General features: G+C 41.5%; 1 protein-coding gene across 1 annotated transcript; it reads left to right on the forward strand.

The window, feature by feature from the left end:
- Window positions 1-1,783: 1,783 nt before the first annotated feature.
- Window positions 1,784-11,313, forward strand: tpp1 (tripeptidyl peptidase I). The gene is given in 13 exon segments (NM_001140087.1): window positions 1,784-1,842; window positions 2,210-2,281; window positions 2,384-2,523; window positions 2,673-2,823; window positions 4,322-4,443; window positions 4,591-4,769; window positions 5,100-5,298; window positions 7,147-7,335; window positions 7,852-7,924; window positions 8,259-8,379; window positions 8,707-8,865; window positions 9,325-9,450; window positions 10,331-11,313. Coding segments are annotated over 13 exon segments (1,686 nt in total). The 5' UTR covers window positions 1,784-1,831; the 3' UTR covers window positions 10,475-11,313.
- Window positions 11,314-23,260: the final 11,947 nt, after the last annotated feature.

Here is a 23,260-nt window from a genome sequence, read left to right on the forward strand (position 1 = left end):
GCAAAGGGCTGAAACGGGGAGGCACCTACCTGAATATGTACAATAGAAATTGCTCGTTGTCGTTGCAAAACGTTTTGCTACGGTTTGCACTACCCCTTGTTCGGATGATTTATTTTTTAAATCAGGAAGTGAAATACTCCAAGATTCTCAATAGATAAATATAGACTGTATAGTTATGTCAATTAGGTTATTTGATTCAATCCCCACTGCTGTTGCTTAAAATGTTTTGTTTTTAATATTGTGCTAATGAAGGCAAAGTTGTTTATATTGTACCACAAAAGGCAAATGTTTTTGCAATAAATGTTAGGACAATTTTGTTCATCGTGGTTGTTTCCAATACTTTTTCACCGAATACAGGCCAAGATGGTACCTTCTCTAGTATGCTGTAATGCTCAGTGGTGGAAAAAGTACCCAATTGTCATACTGGAGTAAAATTAAAGTAAAACTTAATAGAAAATGTCACCCAGTAAAATGCTACTAGTCTGAAAGTATTTGGTTTTAAATATACTTAAGTATCAAGAGTAAATCTAATTGCTAAAATATACTTAAGTAATAGTATAAATAATTTCAAATTCCTAATGTTATTAAGCACCATTTACAGAAAGCCAGGAGCACTCTCCAACACTCAGACATAATTTACAAACGAAACATTTGTGTTTAGTGAGTCCGCCATGACCAGGGATGTTCTCTTGATAAGTGTGTGAATTTGACTATTTTCCTGACCTGTTAACCATTCAAAACGTAACAAGTACTTTTTGGTGTCAGGGAAAATGCATGGAGTCAAAAGTACATTATTTTTGTTAAGAATGTGGTGAAGTAAAATAGAAAAGTACAGATACCCCAAAAAACGACTTATGTATTACTTTAAAGTGTTTATATTTAACCTTTACAGGATCGGTGTCCCTCTCTCGGGACGGTTGAGCTAACGTAGGCTAATGCAATTAGCATGAGGTTGTAAGTAACAAGAACATTTCCCAGGACATAGACATATCTGATATTGGCAGAAAGCTTAAATTCTTGTTAATCTAACTGCACTGTCCAATTTACAGTAGCTATTACAGTGAAAGATTACCATGCTATTGTTTGAGTGCACAGTTATGAACTTAAAGTTATTAATAAACCAATTAGGCACATTTGGGCAGTTTTGATTAAAAAAAATTTGAACATAAATGCAATGGTTTATTGGATCAGTCTTAAACTTTGCCAATACACTGCTACCATCTAGTGGCCAAAATATAAATTGCGCCTGGGTTGGAATAATACATTACGGTCTTTCTCTTGCATTTCAAAGATGATGGTACAAAAAAATACAAACAAATGCATGTTTTTTCTTTGTATTATCTTTTACCAGATCTAATGTGTTATATTCTACATTAATTTCACATTTCCACAAACTTCAAAGTGTTTCCTTTCAAATGGTATAAAGAATATGCATATCCTTGCTTCAGGGCCTAAGCTACAGGCAGTTAGATTTGGGTACGTCATTTTAGGTGAAAATTGAAAAAAAGGGGCGGATCCTTAAGAGGTTTTTTAAAGCATGAGTTTCACAAATCTTGTTCATTGCACCACTCATACAAATGTGGATTCTAATGAGTCATTTATTTATGCAATTCTAAAGTAAGAATAAGCACTATGTAGTGCAAAAAGCAGATGGCAACATCATGGGACTTGAGAGTTTACAGCATTTTGTCCTTTATGCCGTTAACTAGTCACGTGACAGGCTACAGCTCATATGGTCATGTGATGAGGAACCGCCACTAATATTATCCAGCAAACAACAATTCGAAAACAAAGCCGTTCCTTGCGTTGAGAGTCAACGAATGTCACCAAAATGAGGATTCTGTAAGTATTTCCATGATATAATTCTCCACATGTTTGATTGTTTAGAACGGGACAAGAATAACTACTGAAGTCCTTGTGGCTTTTGCTTCTAGCTAAAAGGCTAAATTGTTGACCTATTTTACATGAAGACCTTTGAGCTATAACGTTACTTCCTTCTTAACTAAACTATTCTAGAGATTTTGTTTTGTGCACGATTTCAACAAGGGAGTTGTCGAGAATCTCTGCAGCCTTGCACAAGTATACTTTAATTTACTAGATGTATAATGCTCTCGCGCAATTCAAGAAGACATTTATGCATGGTGTTCTCTGATATTTTGTTTTTAAACACCCTCTTTTTTTTCCTTCTTCATTTTAATGTTTATTTTAGGTTGGCCTTTTGTGTCCTCATATGCAGCTCATTGATTTTGGGTGAACATCTTGAGGCTGATCAGGACATCTTGTGAGCAAACAACCCTAACATTGTAAAGCTTTTGAAAATGAACTGCTACAATGTGTGATTTATACCATCATTTGAAGCTACTTCACATTAATGTATTTTCAGGATACCAGAAGACTGGACTCGTGTAGGCAGGATCGCCCCCACAGAGAAGTTGGAGCTGACCTTTGCTTTGAAGCAGCAGAATGTGGATCAACTGGAACACCTGCTGCTACTGGTTTCGGACCCTGAGTCGGCACAATATGGTAGAAATAATTTATCATGCTTACAACGGCAAACATTTTAGGCCATTCGATTTTGAAGAGATTAAACTTCCTGACTTTTATCCCCTCTGATAATTGATTTTGCATTACCATGTAGTCCTTTACAGCACTGTCAATTCTGTCTGTTTTAGGCAAGCATCTGACTCTAGAGGAGGTGTCCGCTCTAGTACGTCCATCCCAGCTGACCCAGAAAGTGGTTCGTCACTGGCTGCAGAGTCACGGGGTCACAGACTGCCAGACCATCCTCACTCAGGACTTCCTCCAATGCACCATGAACACGCAGTAAGGGCCTCTCTCTCAAATCACATGCGCCGACTACAACAAGTCTAGACTTTACCGTGAAGTTCTTGCTTAGAAGCCCTTCCCAACAATGCAATGTAAAAAAATATATAATAGTAACACGAGGAATAAAGTATACAAGAATAAAGCTATATACAGGGAGTACCAGATCAATGTGGATTTGAGGTAGACGCCTGCTTATTGAACATCTCTTTCCAAAGTCATGGACATTAACATTACGTCTCCCCCCCCTTTGCTGCTATAACAGCCTCCACTCTTCTGGGAAGGTTTTTCACTAGATGTTGGAACATTGCTGCGGGGACTTGTTTCCATTCATCCACGAGCATTAGTGAGGTTGGGTGATTAGGCCTGGTTCGCAGTCGGCATTCCAAATCATCCCAAAGGTGTTCGATGGGGTTGAGGTTCAGGGCTCTGTGCAGGCCAGTCAAGTTCTTCCACACCGATCTCGACAAACCATGCTGAAACAGGAAAGGGCCTTCTCCAAACTGTTGCCACCAAGTGGGAAGAATTGAAACCCATTTCATGAAGCTCCTGACAAACAGTTTTTGTGCTGACGTTGCTTCCAGAGGCAGTTTGGAAGTCTGTAGTGAGTTACAACCGAGGACAGACAATTTTTACGCGCTACACACTAAAGCACTCGGCGGTCCTGTTCTGTGAGCTTGTGCAGAAATTTGACGCGCTGACTTGTTCGTAAGGTGGCATCCTGTGACGGTGCCAAGTTGAGTAACTGAGCTCTTCATTAAGGACGTTCTACTGCCAATGTTTGTTTATGGAGATTGCATGGCTGTGTGCTCAATTTATACACCTGTCAGCAACGGTGTGGCTGAAATGGCTGAATCCACTAATTTAAAGCGGTGTGTGTGTATGTACATGAAGGCAGGGTAAAGTGACTAGGTATCAGGATTAATAATAATAAATAGAGTAGCAGCAACATAATGAGTGTAAAAGTGTGTGTATGTCTTGTGAGTGTGCATAGTCAGTCCGGGTAACCATTTAATTAACTATTTAGCAGTCTTATTGCTTGGGGTAGAAGCTGTCTTGAAACCTGTTGGTCCGAAAGCCGATGCTCCAGTACCATTTGCTGACGTTGACTCACTCACTGACATAAGCTACTTCACACAGTTTCTCAGTGTGAAAAGTGTGACGTCTCCACACAAATTCTCAAATTATTAGGTGAAGTCATGATTGTTGGTAACAAAGTCAGTGCCACATTCAGTAGTGGAGCATTACAGATAGAAATGTAATGAATAGAGCTGATTCCTGACTACATGTCAGATGTATATTAACTCTACATAATATATTTATATCTGAACGTTCCACAACGCTGTTCACTGCTGGCACAGGTTTTACCACCCATGTCTGGGCGCAAGAAAAACGAATCCTAGATCAGCATTCCTTCTTTGAGATGCTTTATGAACACAGGCCCTGCACTCCATACAGCTGCCACAGAGAGTGAGGCTTAATACTTCTCCTGTTTCAGAGTGGCAGAGGCCCTGCTTCCAGGCATTGAGTTTCACCGCTACGTAAGAGATGGCATCTCCCTGGTGAGGTCATCATCTGCATACCAGGTGCATGAGGATGTTCTCCAACATCTTGACTTTGGTGAGCAGCAAGTTCATCTTGACCATTTCTGAGGTTATCGACAGTAATGCTATTATCTTATAATCTTGTCTTGTAATGGTATAACAACAAATGAGTTAAGAGTATGACAAACAATGTTATGGATGTGATTTGTTTTTCCACCCATAGTTGGAGGTGTTCACCGCTTTCCACCCAAGGGGCAGGACCTCAATGAAGTCTTGACAAAGAGGAGACGGTCTGGAGCGAAGTTTCATCTTGGAAACACACCCGCCACCCTCAGGTCTCGCTACAATCTGACCGCAGCGGACGTGGGTTCAGCTCAGAACAACAGTCAAGCCGTGGCTCAGGTATTTGGCCACTTGTTACGTCAATACAATGGGACAGCTGTGTCAGACTAGAACAGTTGATAGAAAATACAGGGGGCAAACGTTTTGCCTCATTCTAACAATGAACTTGCCTGTCTGGCATAATGTGAAATGGGAATCTAATGGCTCAATTCAATTAGCTCAGTAGCTCTTTTTCCCATGGTCAAATTAAATACTAAACTGATCTTTGGTACTGTGTACAAACCTACAACTACTGCCAGGTAGAACACCCCCCCCCCCCCCCCCCTCACAGATAAAGGGTGAAATTTGTATGGTGGATATGGTTTGATTGAATAGCTATCATCTGTCCAGTTCTTAGAGCAGTTCTACCACCCTGCTGACCTGGCTGAGTTCATGACGCTGTTTGGAAGGAGTTTCCAGCACCTGTCTAAGATTGACCGGGTGGTGGGTGTTCAGGGAGCAGGGAAGGCTGGTCTGGAGGCCAGCCTGGATGTAGAGTACATCATGAGCACAGGGGCCAACATACCTACATGGGTCTTCACCAATCCAGGTATACTAACAATGACAAACCAGAGGGTGAATGTAGCCTTAGTGACGTGGCCTGTGCAAAAAAAGGTTTATTTTCATTTGCATGTTAATCATTTGGTAGACATGACTTATAAGTTAATTGAACTAAGGAATTTTGAGACGACTACATATCATCATTGTCGCAAGTAGGCTAAAACCTTTCCAAAAAAGCTCCTAGAAACGGCCACAATGCTAGTGAGGTCAAATACCCAGTGGTATATATTTTTTTGCCTCTTCCGACTGTTTATCTTTAGCTATGTCTCATATAGTACCAGTCAAAAGTTTGGACACACCTACTCATTCAAGGGTTTTTCTTTATTTTTACTATATTGTAGAATAATACTGAAGACCTCAACTATGAGACGACACACATGGAATCATGTAGTAACTAAAAAAGTGTTAGATTCTTCACATTTGCCACCCTTTGCCTTGATGGCTTTGCACACTCTTCACATTCTCTCAACCAGCTTCACCTGAAAGGCTTTTCCAACAGTCTTGAAGGATTTCCCAAATATGCTAAGTACTTCTTGGCTGCTTTTCCTTCATTCTGTGGTCCATCTCATCCCAAACTCTCATGGGTTGAAGTCAGGTGATTGTGGAGGCCAGGTCACTCTCCTTCTTGGTCATTTAGCCCTTCCACAGCCTGGAGGTGTGTTGGGTCATTGTCCTGTTGAAAAACAAATGATAGTCCCACTAAGCGCAAACCAGATGGGATGGTGTATTGCTGTGTTAGCCATGCTGGTTAAGTGTGCCTTATTCTAAATAAATCAGTGTCAACAGCAAAGCACCGTCACACCTCTTCCATGCTTCACGGTAGGAACCACACATGCGGAGATCATCCGTTCACCTACTCTGCATCTCACAAAGGCACGGCGGTCGAAACCGAACATTTCAAATTTGGACTCATCAGACCAAAGGACAGATTTCCATCGGTCTGATGTCCATTGCTCGTGTTTCTTGGCCCAAGCAAGTCTCTTCTCCTTATTGGTGTCCATTAGTAGTGGCTTCTTTGCAGCAATTTGACCATGAAGGCCTGTCTCATCTGAACAGTTGATGTTGAGATGTCTGCTAATTGAACTCTGAAGCATTTATTTGGGCTGCAATTTCTGAGTCTGGTAACTCAAATTTATCCTTTGCAGCAGAGGTAACTCTGCGTCTTCCTTTCCTGTGGCGGTCCTCATGAGAGCCAGTTTCATCATAGCGCTAGATGGTTTTGGCAACGGCACTTGAAGAAATTTTTCGAATTGACTGACCATGTCTTAAAGTAATGATGGACTGTCGTGTCTCTTGCTTATTTGAGCTGTTCTTGCCATAATATGGACTCTGTCTTTTACCAAATAGGGCTATCTTCTGTATACCACCCCTACCTTGTCAGAACAACTGATTGGCTCAAATGCATTAAGAAGGAAATAAATTCCACAAATCGACTTTTAACAAAGCACACCTGTTAATTGAAATGTATTCCAGGTGACTACCTCCTGAAGCTGGTTGAAAGAAGAGCGCGCAAAGCTGCCATCCAGGCATGGTGTGGCTACTAGAAATTGAAATATAAACTCTTGATTTTTAACACTTTTTTTTACTACATTATTTTATAGTTTTGACGTCTACACTATTCTACATTGTAGAAAATAGTAAAAATAAAGGAAGAACCCTGGAATGAGCAGGTGTGTCCAAACCTTTGACTGGTACTGTATGTTCATACTAATATACCACTTTAGAATGAAGCAATGTATTGGGGTTGCACTCTTAGCACAGGTAGGTAGTATGCTAAAATAGATGTTGAAACAGCCTTTTTCTGATAGTGGTTTGATAATGGGATACTGCTCCTCAGGTCGGCATGAGACCCAGGAGCCATTCCTCCAGTGGATGTTGCTGCTCAGCAACATGACAGACATCCCTTGGGTCCACACCATCAGCTACGGGGATGATGAGGACAGCTTGTCCTCCGCCTACATGATGCGCATCAACACTGAGTTCATGAAGGCTGGCGTACGGGGCATTTCTATGCTGTTTGCCTCAGGTTAGTCTGTGCTAGCCTGGGCCCAAATCTGTTATGCCAACACCAATTGTCACGGATTTCACGTGAGGAGGGAGACCCGGCACAACTAGTTATGAAACCAGGCTAAGTCAGTGCCACTTAAAATAAAAACGTACTTTTTTTAATTAATTTTTTTATTTGCAATTTCTTTTTGACTTCTTACTTAGAAGGGTTTATGATCTTGATCTAGTAGTCAGTGACAGCAGATTTAATATGATATTGACTATTTGAATAGTTCAAACTCAAGCAGGTGTTGTGGATGTTGTAAGAAGTGAGGTGGCCTTTGTTTTTGTGGTGCTGCCACTTACTCTGGAAATGTGTGCGTAATATCAGATGGGTCAGGCAGGCCTATGAAACATGAACAAGTCACCATGTATAATTGAGTAAATTGACTACTAAAATTGTGGACAACAGGTTTTTTTGTAATCCATAAATCATCTTGAGTAAGATGATGATTTCCTTGTCATTCGCTTTCATACTTGAACTGTCTTGCCTCAGGTGATAGTGGAGCTGGCTGCAGACACTTGACCAAAGGAGAGAATTCTTTCCGACCAAGCTTTCCTGCATCAAGGTGAGTCATTTCCACTGTTGAAATAAACTAATGGCACTTGCGTTATTTGGGTATTCATTGTTTTATTTGAATCCATGAAGTATGAAAAGTATTCAATCCAGATGTGGGTTATAGGCATTGCGGTTTTTAAATGGAATTTCTCGATTGATTTCACATGTGCAGTGTTTAACGTGGCAACAACCTTTTAAATGCTTAGTCTTGTCTCTAAACTAGTCAACAATAGTCTGTTTTGTAATCTGAAATCAATAGAATAAGAAAACCAGTGTCTTTGTGGGGTCGGTTTTCCAGTCCATACCTAAATCTGTTCTCCGAAGTTAAGTTTATATGCTTTCAGCCCATACGTGACGACAGTGGGGGGAACTTCATTCAAGAATCCATTCAAGGTCACCTATGAGGTCACTGACTACATCAGTGGCGGCGGCTTCAGCAATGTTTTTAAGATGCCGGACTACCAGGTATTAAGTGTCTATACAGGACATAACCTATGGCAGTATCCGTGGGTTTTTCCCAAATCTGTGCTTTTTTAAAGTGATCTTTGGAATTTGAAAAACGATATGTTGTACGTAACTGAGTAAAAAGACTAACATGTATTAACTATCAGGTTAGGTACACAAAGGTTCTCTCAACAAATGAGGTCCTGTCTACTGGTAGAATTAGCCATCACTGATGCACACTAAATGATGTGTGAAGTATTTATTTCTGTATGGTTTATTTGGATAGACTGATACCAACACGTTGACTGTTTATTCAATCATCTGATAGCCTGTCACTTTTTGCCACAGGTCGGTGCTGTGGAGGGTTATCTGAAAGCAGTGTCGCGTCTCCCTCCAAAGACGTATTTCAACACCAGTGGACGGGCCTACCCAGACATAGCCGCTCTCTCAGACAACTACTGGGTGGTCACCGACAGGGTACCCATCCCCTGGGTGTCTGGTACTTCGGTAAGAAAATAGTATCTCATAGGGTGAATCTCCAAAAGTATATTTTGTTGATTCCTCATGTCCTCCCTCAACAGATTGGAGAAGATCTGAGGTTCCTTCTCTCAAACCTCCAATATACTTTGAGAAGGAGGCAAAGAATAAACTCAAGACTTTTTAGCTCCCCTACAATTTTTTTTTTTCTCTCCCAAATATATAAAAAAGTTTTCAACTATCTGTGAGAAATATTATTTACATTTTAGTTACTTTAGACGCTCTTATCCAGTGCGACTTACAGGAGCAATTAGGGTTAAGTGCCTTGCTCAAGGGCACATCGACATATGTTTCACCTAGTCAGCTCGGGGATTCGAACCAGCGACCTTTCGGTTACTGGCCCAATGCTCTTAACCATTAAGCTACCTGTCGACTCTTGGATCATATAATGCATTAACAATTAATATTTACTCACGTGTTGTTCTTTAGGCCTCCACCCCTGTGGTTGGAGGAATCCTCTCTCTGATCAATGACCAGCGCTTTCTGAAAGGCCTGCCTTCTCTGGGCTTCCTCAATCCCCGCCTGTATCAGCTGCAGGGCCAGGGACTCTTTGATGTAAGTCACTGATCATTAGACATGGAGAAAATAAGACTAGTTTCTTGTTGTGTATGGTAGTGTCATGCATTTATCTTTGTGTATATTCACAGCAGTGGTGGAAAAACTACCCAATAGTCATACTTGAGTCATTTTTGATTAGAGTATATTTACTTTAACTCTAGTATTTTACCAGGTGACTTTCACTTGAGTAAAAGTATTTGGTTTAAAATATACTTAGGTATCAAAAATGTAATTTCTCAAATCTTTACGTATCAAATCAAAAGTATTAATCACTTCAAACTCCTAACCACACAGCATTTACTTATGGATAGCTAGGGGCACACTGTAACAATTAGACATCTTTACAAATGAAGCATTTGTGTTTAGTGAGTCCGCCAGATCAGAAGCAGTAGGGATGACCTGGGATGTTCTTTTGAAGTGTGTGAATTTAACAATTTTCCTGTCCTACTAAGCATTCAAAATGTAACGAGTACTTTTGGGTGTCAGGGAAAATGTAAAAAGTATATTTTCTTGAGTAATGTAGTAAATTAAAAGTTGTCTCACATAAATAGAGAAGTACAGATGCCCCCAAACACTACTTAAGTAAAAATACTTTAAAGTACTACTTAAGTACTTTACACCATCTGATTCACAGCAATGGAGCATCTTGTGTAGGGGTCCTAGAGTTCTGCGGATGTACTGCAGGGGATCTGCAGCCAGATTAATGTATATACTTTTTTTTATGTTACTAAAAACAGATTAAACTAAAAGTTTGAGAACCCCTGATTTAGTGTTTCCCAGTTTTGTATTCTGAACACCACCAAAAGATGGCAGTAGAGAAGTCATTGCATTGCTCCTGTCATTGCATTTACTGACTGCTTTCTGTTCCTACCCCCAGGTGACTGATGGTTGTCACCTGAGCTGTCTGGACGAGCAGGTCCAGGGGCAGGGTTTCTGCGCGGCACCGTCGTGGGACCCAGTCACAGGATGGGGAACGCCCAACTACCCTGCTCTGCTGGCTGCCCTGGTGTTGGAGAAATGAACGCCTGGGGCTCTGTTCAGAAAGTGGAAATGTAACGAAGGTAGTGTGTGGAACAAACCTTTGTCTGCGGTGTAGAGTAGGGATTGTGTCAGCTCTATATTTGTTACATTTCTAGCTGCAACATTCTGAACATTTCACCTCCAGAATACACCCCTGACAATTTTGAAGTATTTCAGCTGCCTGCTTATATGGTGTCTAGCAATGTCCCCTTCCATTGTAAATTACACTGGACAGATACTTTATTTTTAAATGGAAAATGCAATTTTGGCGTATCCTTCGTCTCAGGTTGTTTGCTACTTTTTGAAGGATGGACTCATTTAATGTGGTCAGTGATGTACATTCATTTTCACTGTTACAAGTTCATCAGTCAGCCATATGATTGTAACCAGATCAGGTGGGGTAATCAATGACAAGGTACGTAGGTCGGGAGGGAAAAAAACCACCTGTTTATCTTGTTTTTGCATGTGTGTCTGATAAATATTTCTGCTCAAAGGGGGGTAAAGTTAGGCCCATGCTATACATTTATTTGAATCTTGGGCAAAGTTTTGTTTGAGGAGAGAAGCAACATTTACCATGGCGTTACTGATTTAAAATATGTTCTGCTGTGGTTGCACAGAGTTCTATACCAAATACTTACCGATTTAAATCTTGATGTGCTCATTGAGCAAATGAATTCTGCTAATCTCTATCCACCAGAATTGTTGCACTTGTTTTTACTTTTTAATAGATTTTGGGGGAAATGGTCCATGGTATTAAAAGACTGCATCTGTCCCATTGATTGTAAACATGCTTGTTAACTTGTCTTTGCCTTTATGAATTAAACTGTGTCCTTACTGGTGGTGAAATTGTATTTCAATCTGTATCTGTAATTAGACTGAATAGTGACAACCAACCACAAATTGATATAAGAACAGGATGACAATCCATATCCATAGGTCACTGTCTGAGTATCAAACTGCAGAGCAAAATCAGATGTGTGGTGGAGAAAAATTTACCATTTATTGAAAAGACCTGTCATAAATACGTTTTAACATTGTACACCATGTTGGTACCAATTGGAAACAATCCTTACCAATAGGAAATGTCACAACAGATTAAATATTTGTTATATTTAATCTGTACAACCTTAAAGGGGTGATCTGCAGGTGCTACATCAATATTTGGGCATATTAATGATATTCATCCATTTGAATATTCACTGTGTACAAAACATTAAGGACACCTCTTTACATGACAGGCTGGCCAGGTGAACACTATGATCCTTAATTGATGTCACTTGTTAAATCCACTTCAATCAGTGTAGATGCAGGGGAGTAGACAAGTTAAAGAAGGATTTTTAACCCTTGAGACATGGATTGTGTATGTGGGCCATTCAGAGGGGGAATGGGAAAGACAATATTTAAGTGCCTTTGCGCAGGCTATGGTAGTAGGTGCCAGGCGCAACGGTTTGTCAAGAACTGCAACGCTGCTGGGTTTCTCATGCTCAAGTTTTTCATGTGTATCAAGAATTGTCCACCATCCAAAGGACATCCAGCCAACTTAATACAACTGTGGGAAGCAATGGAGTCAGCATCTCTGGAACTCTTTCGACAGCTTGTAGAGTCCATGCCCCAACGAATTGATGCTGTTCTGAGGGCAAAAGGTATTCCTAATGTTTGGTGTACTCACTGTAACTTAAATGCTGCATGTGCTTGGTTCAACTGTCTTACACTATCAGAGGGGTATACTATGATTTGAAGCTAGATGTACTCAGGGTTTTCTAAAGCTAGCCAGCTTCAGTTTGCTTCACATTCCAGCTTAGGCTTCATCTGTACTACAATGGTAGATATTGCTGCTGACTCTAGCAGGCTTGTAACTGCGCGTGCATGTGGCTAGTCAAACGCCAAACTCTTCATTGAGGCAATGCTGAAACATCCAGCAATGTGTGAGTAAATGCCACATTTTAATTTGTGACAAATGAAAGGTTAACTTGCTAATTCAATAGGCTGTGGTGTGAAATAGGCTTTCAGAAGTGCCTTTATTTTATTACTGATCGTTAATGCGGTCTTTGGGAAAGTCAATTGAATGCATTCAACCAAAATGTGTCTTCTGTATTTAACCCAACCACTGAATCAGCACCCCGTACAGAACCAGACAGTGGGACGCCGCCTGACTAGTTTGTCCGGTTTTTTTACCACCGGATAGCCCGCTAATATGACCCATAGTAGGGAAGAACATTTCTTGGGTGTAATTCAATCTGAAAAAAAATATATATATACACACACACACATCTCCATTTAAAAGGATTTGCAATAGCAGTCCTTTTGGTTTAAATTTCCCGGGAACCATGGCATGGCGTCATTTCCTGTTTTCAGAGCTAGGCTGCGTCTAATTTATTTGGCTGCATGTCCTGTCTCTGTCTTAAATCTCTATTTTTAACGAAGTGTGCACTAGTACACTTTCTCGCATGGATTTAAACACTCTCTAGCCAATGCTTACACTATTCATAAAACCAGGAACCAATATCCAAAGTGGGTACTTAGACGGAGGGCCAGCATGTAGCTGACGGAGAACAGATGGAGAGGTTGTGGTCCTACATCATAAAATTTGGGAAGATCACAAAAGTGATGACACCATCTCATGGTGTCGACGCCCTCCTCTACTACGCAGTCAGGGAGAAGCAATGTATAAATGTAGAACTGGCACTCTGTTAATTATTGAGATGACCCATTGTTCAGGATTGTGTTTTATCATTTTTGCCAAAAAAAAGAAACAGATGTATTTTAAACAATCTATGAAATGTATGTTCACCTTCATATGTTGTAGTACCAGCAATACAACTCCGTTGGCAGAAGGTCCTGAAGGAGGAAACTGAGGCAAAGGGAGTTGATGGTGCTGCTAAACAGCATTCCAGATTAGATTCCATAATTTTTTTTTCATAATTTTTGTTAATATGTAATGATCCTTTTCTACTAATTAAATCTGATGAATTGGATGCAGGGCTTCAGCAGCTGGAGGCAAGGCTTTCTCCTACAGAGCTCCTCTTTATCGTTTGAAAGTGTTTTTCTGTGCTCTATCCTGTTCTGATTTATCCATCGGTCTGACAAGCATGCACACCATGAACCGCTTTTATTGTGCTTCTGCATTGCTTGCTCTTTGAGGTTTTAGGCAGGGTATCTGTAAAGCTCTTTGTGATGCTGTTTTACAACTGCTGAGGTAAAAAGGCCTTTATAAAATACATTTGATTTGATGATCTCTAACTTGTGAGCATTGCACATGTAGAACTCAGCACAACTGCCAGTGTGGTTTATTTTGTTCTGCAATATATTTAATTAGGCCCTTAATTATGTTGTAGGCAGCACAGTCGGACGTTGAAGTTTGGACCTGTCAGATAAAGGGAGACCCTCACAGGCAAGAGGTGTTGTTCCTTACCTGTTAGAGATACGTGGAAACTCTCGCAGAACAACAGTAAGTCGCGTAAGTAGTTGCCACATCTCTGACCTAAGGTTTTATCCCATCTCTAAACACCCCTTTCTGTCTGGCTAAGCCCTACCAGTAATGACTGCCACATTCCTATAACTTGCTGTGTCCTGGTCCCACAATCTCTTGGCTCTGCATAGCTACTCCCTGTGACTTTATACTCTTATCACCACCACCTGCTGTCACCTGACCCTTTCCACTACATATCCCAGAAACATGAGTTCCCCCTCCCCTGCTTAATCTATTCTACAGTCGTGGCCAAAAACTTTTGAGAATGACACAAATATTAATTTCCACAAAGTTTGCTGCGTCAGTGTCTTTAGGTATTTTTGTCAGATGTTACTATGGAATACTGATGTATAATTACAAGCATTTCATGAGTGTCAAAGGCTTTTATTGACAATTACATGAAGTTGATGCAGAGTCAATATTTGCAGCGTTGACCTTTCTTTTTCAAGACCTCTGCAATCCGCCCTGGCATGCTGTCAATTAACTTCTGGGCCACATCCTGACGGATGGCAGCCCATTCTTGCATAATCAATGCTTGGAGTTTGTCAGAATTTGTGGGTTTTTGTTTGTCCACCCGCCTCTTGAGGATTGACCACAAGTGCTCAATGGGATTAAGGTCTGGGGAGTTTCCTGGCCATGGACCCAAAATATCAATGTTCTGTTCCCCGAGCCACTTAGTTATCACTTTTGCCTTATGGCAAGGTGCTCCATCATGCTGGAAAAGGCATTGTTCGTCACCAAACTGTTCCTGGAGGGTTGGGAGAAGTTGCTCTCGGAGGATGTGTTGGTACCATTTTTTATTCATGGCTGTGTTCTTAGGCAAAATTGTGAGTGAGCCCACTCCCTTGGCTGAGAAGCAACCCCACACATGAATGGTCTCAGGATGCTTTACTGTTGGTATGACACAGGACTGATGGTAGCGCTCACCTTGTCTTCTCCGGAAAAGCTTTTTTCCCGATGCCCCAAACAATCGGAAAGGGGATTCATCAGAGAAAATTACTTTACCCCAGTCCTCAGCAGTCCAATCCCTGTATCTTTGGCAGAACACCAGTCTGTCCCTGATGTTTTTCCTGGAGAGAAGTGGCTTCTTTGCTGCCCTTCTTGACGCCTTCTTCACAACAATTGAACTGCTCTCCTTAAAGTTCTCTCCTTGAAGTTCCGATAAATGGTTGATTTTAGGTGCAATCTTACTGGTAGCAATATCCTTGCCTGTGAAGATCTTTTTGTGCAAAGCAATGATGACGGCATGTGTTTCCTTGCAGGTAACCATGGTTGAGAGAAAGAACAATGATTCCAAGCACCACCCTCCTTTTGAAGCTTCCAGTCTGTTATTCGAACTCAATCAGCATGACAGAGTGATCTCCAGCCTTGTCCTCTTCAACACTCACACCTGTGTTAACGAGAGAATCACTGACATGTCAGCTGGTCCTTTTGTGGCAGGGCTGAAATGCAGTGGAAATGTTTTTTGGGGATTCAGTTCATTTGCATGGCAAAGAGGGACTTTGCAATTAATTGCAATTCATCTGATCACTCTTCATAACATTCTGGAGTATATGCAAATTGCCATCATACAAACTGAGGCAGCAGACTTTGTGAAAATTAATATTTGTGTCATTCTCAAATTTTTGCCACGACTGTACATGAAGTCTTCTGACCTGTGTGCCAACACTTCACACTGCATAATCCACTCAAATGGATTTAGCCTTCCTAACTGGATAGTTTTATGTTGATGCTTTCATACTGTTATATTTTTGCTTATATATTTGTATATTTTCTAGGTCTGACATGATGTCCCCAATCACTGATGATAGGAACGCTCAGTTGACTACTCGGCTTGAAAGGTGAAATCGCTTTTTTTGGTATGCCTCCATCATATTTGTCCCACTGTATTGGGGTTAGTCAATGGAGATTTTAAACATAAATGTTCACCTTTCAGCCTGGAGAAAAGGTTGAAGGCCATGGAGAAGAGAAACTGGATTGTACGCTGGTTTCTTCAACACTGTGCAGCAATTTTGGAAAGTCTGCAGACTAAGATGACTCTGTCTGCTGGCTACAATCCATAGGCTGGTCCTGTAGCGCTCTTTCTATTGTGGCCTGGTCAGAAAGTATGCAGGTACTGCAGCCAATTGAGTGTTGTTGAACACTGCATCACACCCTAGCATATCACTGCTGTTATCTAAGTCTCATTCACCCAGGTGCTTTGAACTATATGAAAGATTTCTATCATAATTCAAATTTTTTATTAACATTTCTTAAAATTGTTTTTCAGATGGACAAACCGTTGCTGTGCGGCTCTCCAGAAAAATCAAGCGGACATGAGAGAGAATAAAACAGCAGCTCAACGCCTACAATTGAAGGAACAAGTCACCTAAATTCCACCCAAGACTGGAGTACGTGGATGTTCTCCAGAAAGACCATACAGTCTGGTCCTAGGTGTCCAACAACTTGGGGGACAGTCTGCTCTGGGCAAAGCAGCGTGCAGTGATGCTGCATAACATGTGCTTGAGGGCAGCAAAGGAGAAGCACCTTATACAAGCAGACCTACAAAATTGCCTTTTTTTATTGCCAGAGAGAGTTGGGGCTTTTTGAAGAGGCCCTTGCTTCTCTTGGGCAGTGTGAGGCTAAGCCAACACGCTTTCACCTGGGTGACTCTGTGCTGCTCCGAAATAAAATGCAGAACATATTAAAGCTCCAGCAAGCATTTTCAATGTTGGCTAGTGATGGCTCGGTCAGCACAGATGTAGAGGAGGACAGTGATTCAGAAGATTGAGGAATTAATGTCTGTCTGTGTTTGCGTGTGAGTTCTATAGGGACAAACTATACACTGAGTATTCCAAACATTAGGAACACCTGCCCTCAGAACAGCCTCAATTCATCGGGGCATGGACCTGTACACCTGCACATTGAATTGATACCAGTACCTCCTGTATATAGCCTCGTTATTTACTTGCTACTTTTTTTTACTTTATTTAGTAAATATTTTCTTAATGTTGGTTAAGGGCTTGTCAGTAAGAATTTCACGGTAAGGTCTACACCTATTGTATTCGACGCATGTGAAAAATACAATTTGATTTTACTCTACAATGTGTTGAAAGCGTTCAACAGGGATGCTGGCCTATGTCGACTCCAATGCTTCCCACAGTTGTGTCAAGTTGGCTGGATGTCCTTTTCCCTGTTCCAGGCCCAGCTCCACTCCCATCTCCAGGCCCAGCTCAACTCCTATCTCCAGCTCTAGGCCCAGCACCACCCCCAGCTGAAAACAGATATTCTAAAAATCAAACATTTGCTCCATCTTTTCATAATCAGCAGACATATTGGCCCAGAAAAAAATAAGTGGTAGATGGCCATATATAGCAAAGCCCACCGTTGCCCTTTAGCGAGAGCAGTGGCCACAATGGGTATCTGTTCCAAGGGAATGTCATGATTATCTAAAGTAATAGGTCAAGCCACTGCCTGTACTGTACATGTCAATGTTGTTCATCTCAATGACCAAGACATTACAATTCTGCATTGAAACATTGTAGAGAGTGTTGCATCTTACTTATTGTGAACTTGATGCCACAGCCTGCCACCAAAATGGTAGATAGTTGGTCCATGCCATAGTGGGAGGGCTTTTTTTAAAACTCTGTTCCACCTTTACTTCAATGACCACCTTCTTGGCAGCCACAGCCATATGGAACTCTGCCATGTCCACTTGCTTCATCGAAACAGAAATAAGGCTTTAGTGAAGGAAAATCAAGTGTACACATTATTCCAAGCTTCTACCAGTGATCCAGAAATCTGCTTACTTGAATATCAACAATGTAAACCAACAAGGCACAGCTACCACATATGTTTTTATAAATCAAATGTCAGCCCTCTGCCTGAGAATTTTAGTGGGTACATTTTTTAAGCTTGCTTAAAAGCGGAGCAGGACCGTTATTTATTTGTTGAATCACAGATATACAGTACATTTTAATAGTTACTTCAAATAAAATGATACATACTATACTTCTGGTTGAATAGGCTTGTACTCCTTGCACCCTAGCCTTGTCAAACCCTTAAACTTTGACTGTGAAGCTGCAGGTTTGACTAGATGTAACAAAAAGAGGCACAGTACTGTTATGAGTGTGTTTAAAGGCATTAGATAGATGTATAATTTAGATGTAGGATCTTAATTTGAGTCAGTTTGCTACAGCAGGAAAATAATCTTGTAGTAACAGGAAATGTGAATTGTTATGTGGATTTTAATAAATTGACATTTTTGTCAGGGTTGCTAAATTTTTCACAAGGGAAAATCATTCTGATTGATTTTTTAAATATGTGTAACAAAAAAGTGTACAGAAAACTTGGCGATCAGATCCTGGCCCTGAACAAATTCCTTTCCCCTTCCAGATGAGGCTGTGCTGACTGGTATGGGGTCGTCGAGGTTGTGGACAATGAACGCTGTGTCGACCACCATACCTTCCAACTCGATAACCTAACAAAAAATTAGGTAGAAATAGACAACATAAATAATAGATGAAATTAGATGTTAAAAAATACAATACCTAAAAATCCTTATAGGAAAAGAGTTGTCGAAAAGACTGAAATCCTTCCATAAGAAAAATGCCTGTTCTCTGTATTTTAAATCTGTGTCTCAAATCTAACTCCAACTTCCAAATCCATTACTTTTGAGGTAAAAGTTTCAACATTTCATGACTTACTATTGTGACCCTATATATTGTCACCATTGATTTCAACTGTCTTAAATAATATTTTACTTTTAATGCCTTCCCCTTCAACTCCTGACCTCTTGCCTGTAGCTTGCAGGCCTCCTCACTGTAATGGGCTTTTGTGGCAGGTGGTAATGCCTGCCAATGCCTACCATTTGCCCTGGGTACCGGGTGTTAAGAGACGCGGTTTGGCGGGTCATGTTTCGGAGGACGCATGACTTGACCTTCGCCTCCCGAGCCCGTTGGGGAGTTGCAGCGATGAGACAAGATCGACAAAGGGGGTAAAATATCAAATAAAGACTGTACAAACCTTTTGCTTTATGGTGATCCCTCATAAACAGGTTGTAAGCTGACACGTTACATGTTTAGAGCTTAGTTTTATTTGAGGGACAGCTTGACTCTGGGCCAATTTTCTTCTTTCATTCCCTAACCAATTCTAGAGGAAATAATAGGAAGATAACACAATAGTAAATAATACTGAATCACATTTTCAAATCAGAGCAATTGCACATAATACTTTATTAAAAGAGTAGAAAAAAACATTGCTCCACCAACTCAGCTTTTTATTTAGCAGATGATTGAAAAAGGAGCCCTTATATAAACTTGAGACAAAACACAAATAACTATGGGAAAAGTTTAAATAACTTAAGAATGACCATTTATTATCACAACAGCAGAGGATAGGATCCAGGATTTGAATGTTCTTTTTTCATGAATTTGAAGTCATAACCCTCTGATAGCAAGCCAAGGGGCAGGGGTAAGGAGACCTGACAGCAGTAGTTGGTACTGGTCATATAGTGGGTGTGTCTTAGTAAAATTGTCTGGATTTATGGATGGTTCTTGATTTGTAGAGTCATACCACCCAAGGAAGCAGAAGGTTAGGATTCTTTCAATTAATGTCTTATTTAAAAGGTGAGGCCAAAGGAAGTAGTCCTAAGTCAAATGTTTTGCCCAGAACCCACGGAGATATTACAAAAAGACAAAACCATTTCTTATGTTCACAGAATACAAAACAGAACATTAATGACCCTCACCTCCATCACTCTCTCTGACAGTCCGATTCTGGTGAGGCAACTCTGGGATGCTGGCCTTCTAAGTAGAGTTGCAAAGAAAAAGACATATCGCAGACTGGCCAATAAAAAGAAAAGATTAAGATGGGCAAAAGAACAGACACTGGACAGAGGAACTCTGCCTAGAAGGCCAGCATCCCGGAGTCACCTCTTCACTGTTGACATTGAGACTGGTGTTTTGCAGGTACTATTTAATGAAGCTGCCAGTTGAGGACTTGTGAGGCATCTGTTTCTCAAACTAGACACTCTAATGTACTTGTCCTCTTACTCAGTTGTGCACTGGGGCCTCCCACTCCTCTTTCTATTCTGGTTAGAGCCAGTTTACGCTGTTCTGTGAAGGGAGTAGTACACAGCGTTGTACGAGATCTTCAGTTTCTTGGCAATTTCTCGCATGGAATATCCTTCATTTCTCAGAACAAGAATAGACTGACGTGTTTCAGAAGAAAGGTCTTTGTTTCTGAACATTTTGAGCCTGTAATCAAACCCACAAATGCTGATGCTCCAGATACTCAACTAGTCTAAAGAAGGGCAGTTTATTGCTTCTTTAATCAGGACAACAGTTTTTAGCTGTGCTAACATAATTGCAAAAGGGTTTTCTAATGACCAATAAGCCTTTTAAAATGATAAACTTGGATTAGCAAACACAACGTGACATTGGAACACAGAAGTGATGGTTGCTGATAATGGGCCTCTGTACGCCTATGTAGATTTTCCATAAAAAATCTGCCGTTTCCAGACATAATAGTCATTTACAACAATAATAATGTCTACACTGTATTTCTGATCAATTTGATGTTATTTTAATGGACAATTTTTTTCTCTTCTTTCAGAAACAAGGACATTTCTCAGTGACCCCAAACCTTTGAATGGTAGTGTACATGTAGGTAGAGTTATTAAAGTGACAATGCATAGATAATAACAGAGAGTAGTAGCAGCGTAGAAGAGGGTGGGGGCAATGCAAATAGTCTGGGTAGCCATTTGATTAGCTGTTCAGGAGTCTTATGGCTTGGGGGTAGAAGCTGTTTAGAAGCCTCTGGGACCTAGACTTGGCGCTACAGTACCACTTGCCATGCGGTAGCAGAGAGAACAGTCTATGACTAGGGTAGCTGGAGTCTTTGACAATTTTTAGGGCCTTCCTCTGACACCGCCTGGTATAGAGGTCATGGATTGCAGGAAGCTTGACCCCGGTGATGTACTGGGCCGTAGGCACTACCCTCTGTAGTGCCTTTCAGTCGGAGGCCGAGCAAGTGCCATACCAGTGTTAGGTTATAATTTTGAGTAAATAATTCACAGACACTAGAGAAGCTGAATCAAGTTTAATTCTTCCCAAAGGGTCAATATAGCTGTAATTCAGACAAAAGACATTTCACACAAGCACTGATATTTAAACCCTTTCTCCTAGGCTGAGTCTCCTCCTACAAAAATCGTTCTTTACTGCTAGGCAGGACACTAGTGATACGGGCCATAAACTTCTATTTCTCCCTTAAGCTGACCTGACCTCAACCCCCCTCTATCACTAATCCATGGCTCTCTCCCCTTATCAATGCCTGCCACATGTAATCGCTTCCCTGCACTCAACACATTCCAAGCTTAGTTGCACACACTATAGATCTTCCTCCTATAACCCTTCTGGTGTAGACTCTCTAAACCTTAGCACTCCATCAATGATATGAATAAGTATATTTCACATTCTCAAAACCCAACACCAGGCAGTGATGAAACCCGTCAGGATGCTCTTGATGGTGCAGCTGTAAAACCTTGTGAGGATCTGAGGACCCATGCCAAATCTTTTCAGTCTCCTGAGGCGGAATAGGTTTTGTCGTACCCTCTTCACGAATGTCTTGGTGTGCTTGGACCATGTTAGTTTGTTGGTGATGTTGACGCCAAGGAACTTGAAGCTACTCCGCTACAGCCCCGTTCATGAGAATGGGGGTGTGCTCGGTCCTCCTTTTCCTGTAGTCTACGATCATCTCCTTTGTCTTGATCACATTGAGGGAGAGGTTGTTGTCCTTGCACCACATGGTCAGGTCTCTGACCTCCCTTTCGGCTGTCTCATCGTTGTCAGTGATCAGGCCTACCACTGTTGTGTCATCAGCAAACTTAATGATGGTGTTGGATTGGGTGCCTGGCCGTTGGGTGCCTGGCCGTGCAGTCATGAGGGAACAGAGAGTACAGGAGGGGACTGAGTACACACCTGAGGGGCCCCCGTGTTGAGGATCAGCGTGGCGGATGTGTTGTTACCTACCCTTACCACCTGGGGGCGGCCCATCAGGAAGTCCAGGATCCAGTTGCAGAGGGAGGTGTTTAGTCCCAGGGTACTTAGCTTAGTGATGAGCTTTGAGGGAACTATGGTGTTGAATGCTGAGCTGTATTCAATGAATAGCATTCTCACATAGGTGTTCCTTTTGTCCAGGTGTGAAAGGGCAGTGTGGAGTGCAATAGAGATTGCATCATCTGTGGATCTGTTGGTGCGGTATGCAAATTGGAGTGGGTCTAGGGTTTCTGGGAATATGGTGTTGATGTGAGCCATGACCAGCCTTTCAAAGCACTTCATGGCTACAGATGTGAGTGCTACGGGTCAGTAGTCATTTAGGCAGGTTACCTTAGTGTTCTTGGGCACAGGGATTATGGTGGTCTGCTTAAAACATGTTGGTATTACAGACTCAGACAGGGAGAGGTTGAAAATGTCAGGTCAGACCCTTGCCAATTGGTCAGCGCATGCTCGGAGTACAGGTCCTGGTAATCCGTCTGGCCCTGCGGCCTTGTGAATGTTGACCTGTTTAAAGGTCTTACTCACATCGGCTGTGGAGAGCATGATCACCCAGTCGTCCGGAACAGCTGATGCTCTCATGCATGTTTCAGTGTTACTTGCCTCGAAGTGAGCAAGATGAGTTATTTAGCTCATCTGGTAGGCTCACATCACTGGGCAGCTCTTGGCTGTGCTTCCCTTTGTAGTTTGTAATAGTTTGCGAGCCCTGCCACATCCGACGAGTGTCGGAGCCGGTGTGGTACGATTCTATCTTAGTCCTGTATTGACACTTTGCCTGTTTGATGGTTCCTCGGAGGTCATAGCAGGATTTCTTATCAGCTTCTGGGTTAGAGTCCCGCTCCTTGAAAGCGGCAGCTCTACCCTTTAGCTCAGTGCGAATGTTTTCTGTAATACATGGCTTCTGGTTGGGGTATGTACGTACAGTCACTGTGGGGACGATGTCCCTGATGCACTTATTGATAAAGCCAGTGACTGATGTGGTGTACTCCTCAATGCCATCTGAAGAATCCCGGAACATACAAGGCCTCTGGATGAGTGTTTTCCTGTTTGCTTATTGCGGTATACAGCTCACTGAGTGCGGTTTTAGTGCCAGCATAGGTCTGGGGTGGTATGTTCACAGCTACAAAAAATACAGATGAAAACTCTCTAGGTAGATAGTGTGGTCTACAGCTTATCATGAGATATTCTACCTCAGGTGAGCAAAACCTTGAGACTTCCTTAGATATCGTGCACCAGCTGTTGTTTATACACTGCTCAAAAAAAATAAAGGGAACACTAAAATAAC

The sequence above is a fragment of the Salmo salar genome, chromosome 09 (genome assembly GCF_965601325.2).
Source record: "Salmo salar chromosome 09, fSalSal1, whole genome shotgun sequence".
Lineage (NCBI taxonomy): Eukaryota > Metazoa > Chordata > Actinopteri > Salmoniformes > Salmonidae > Salmo > Salmo salar.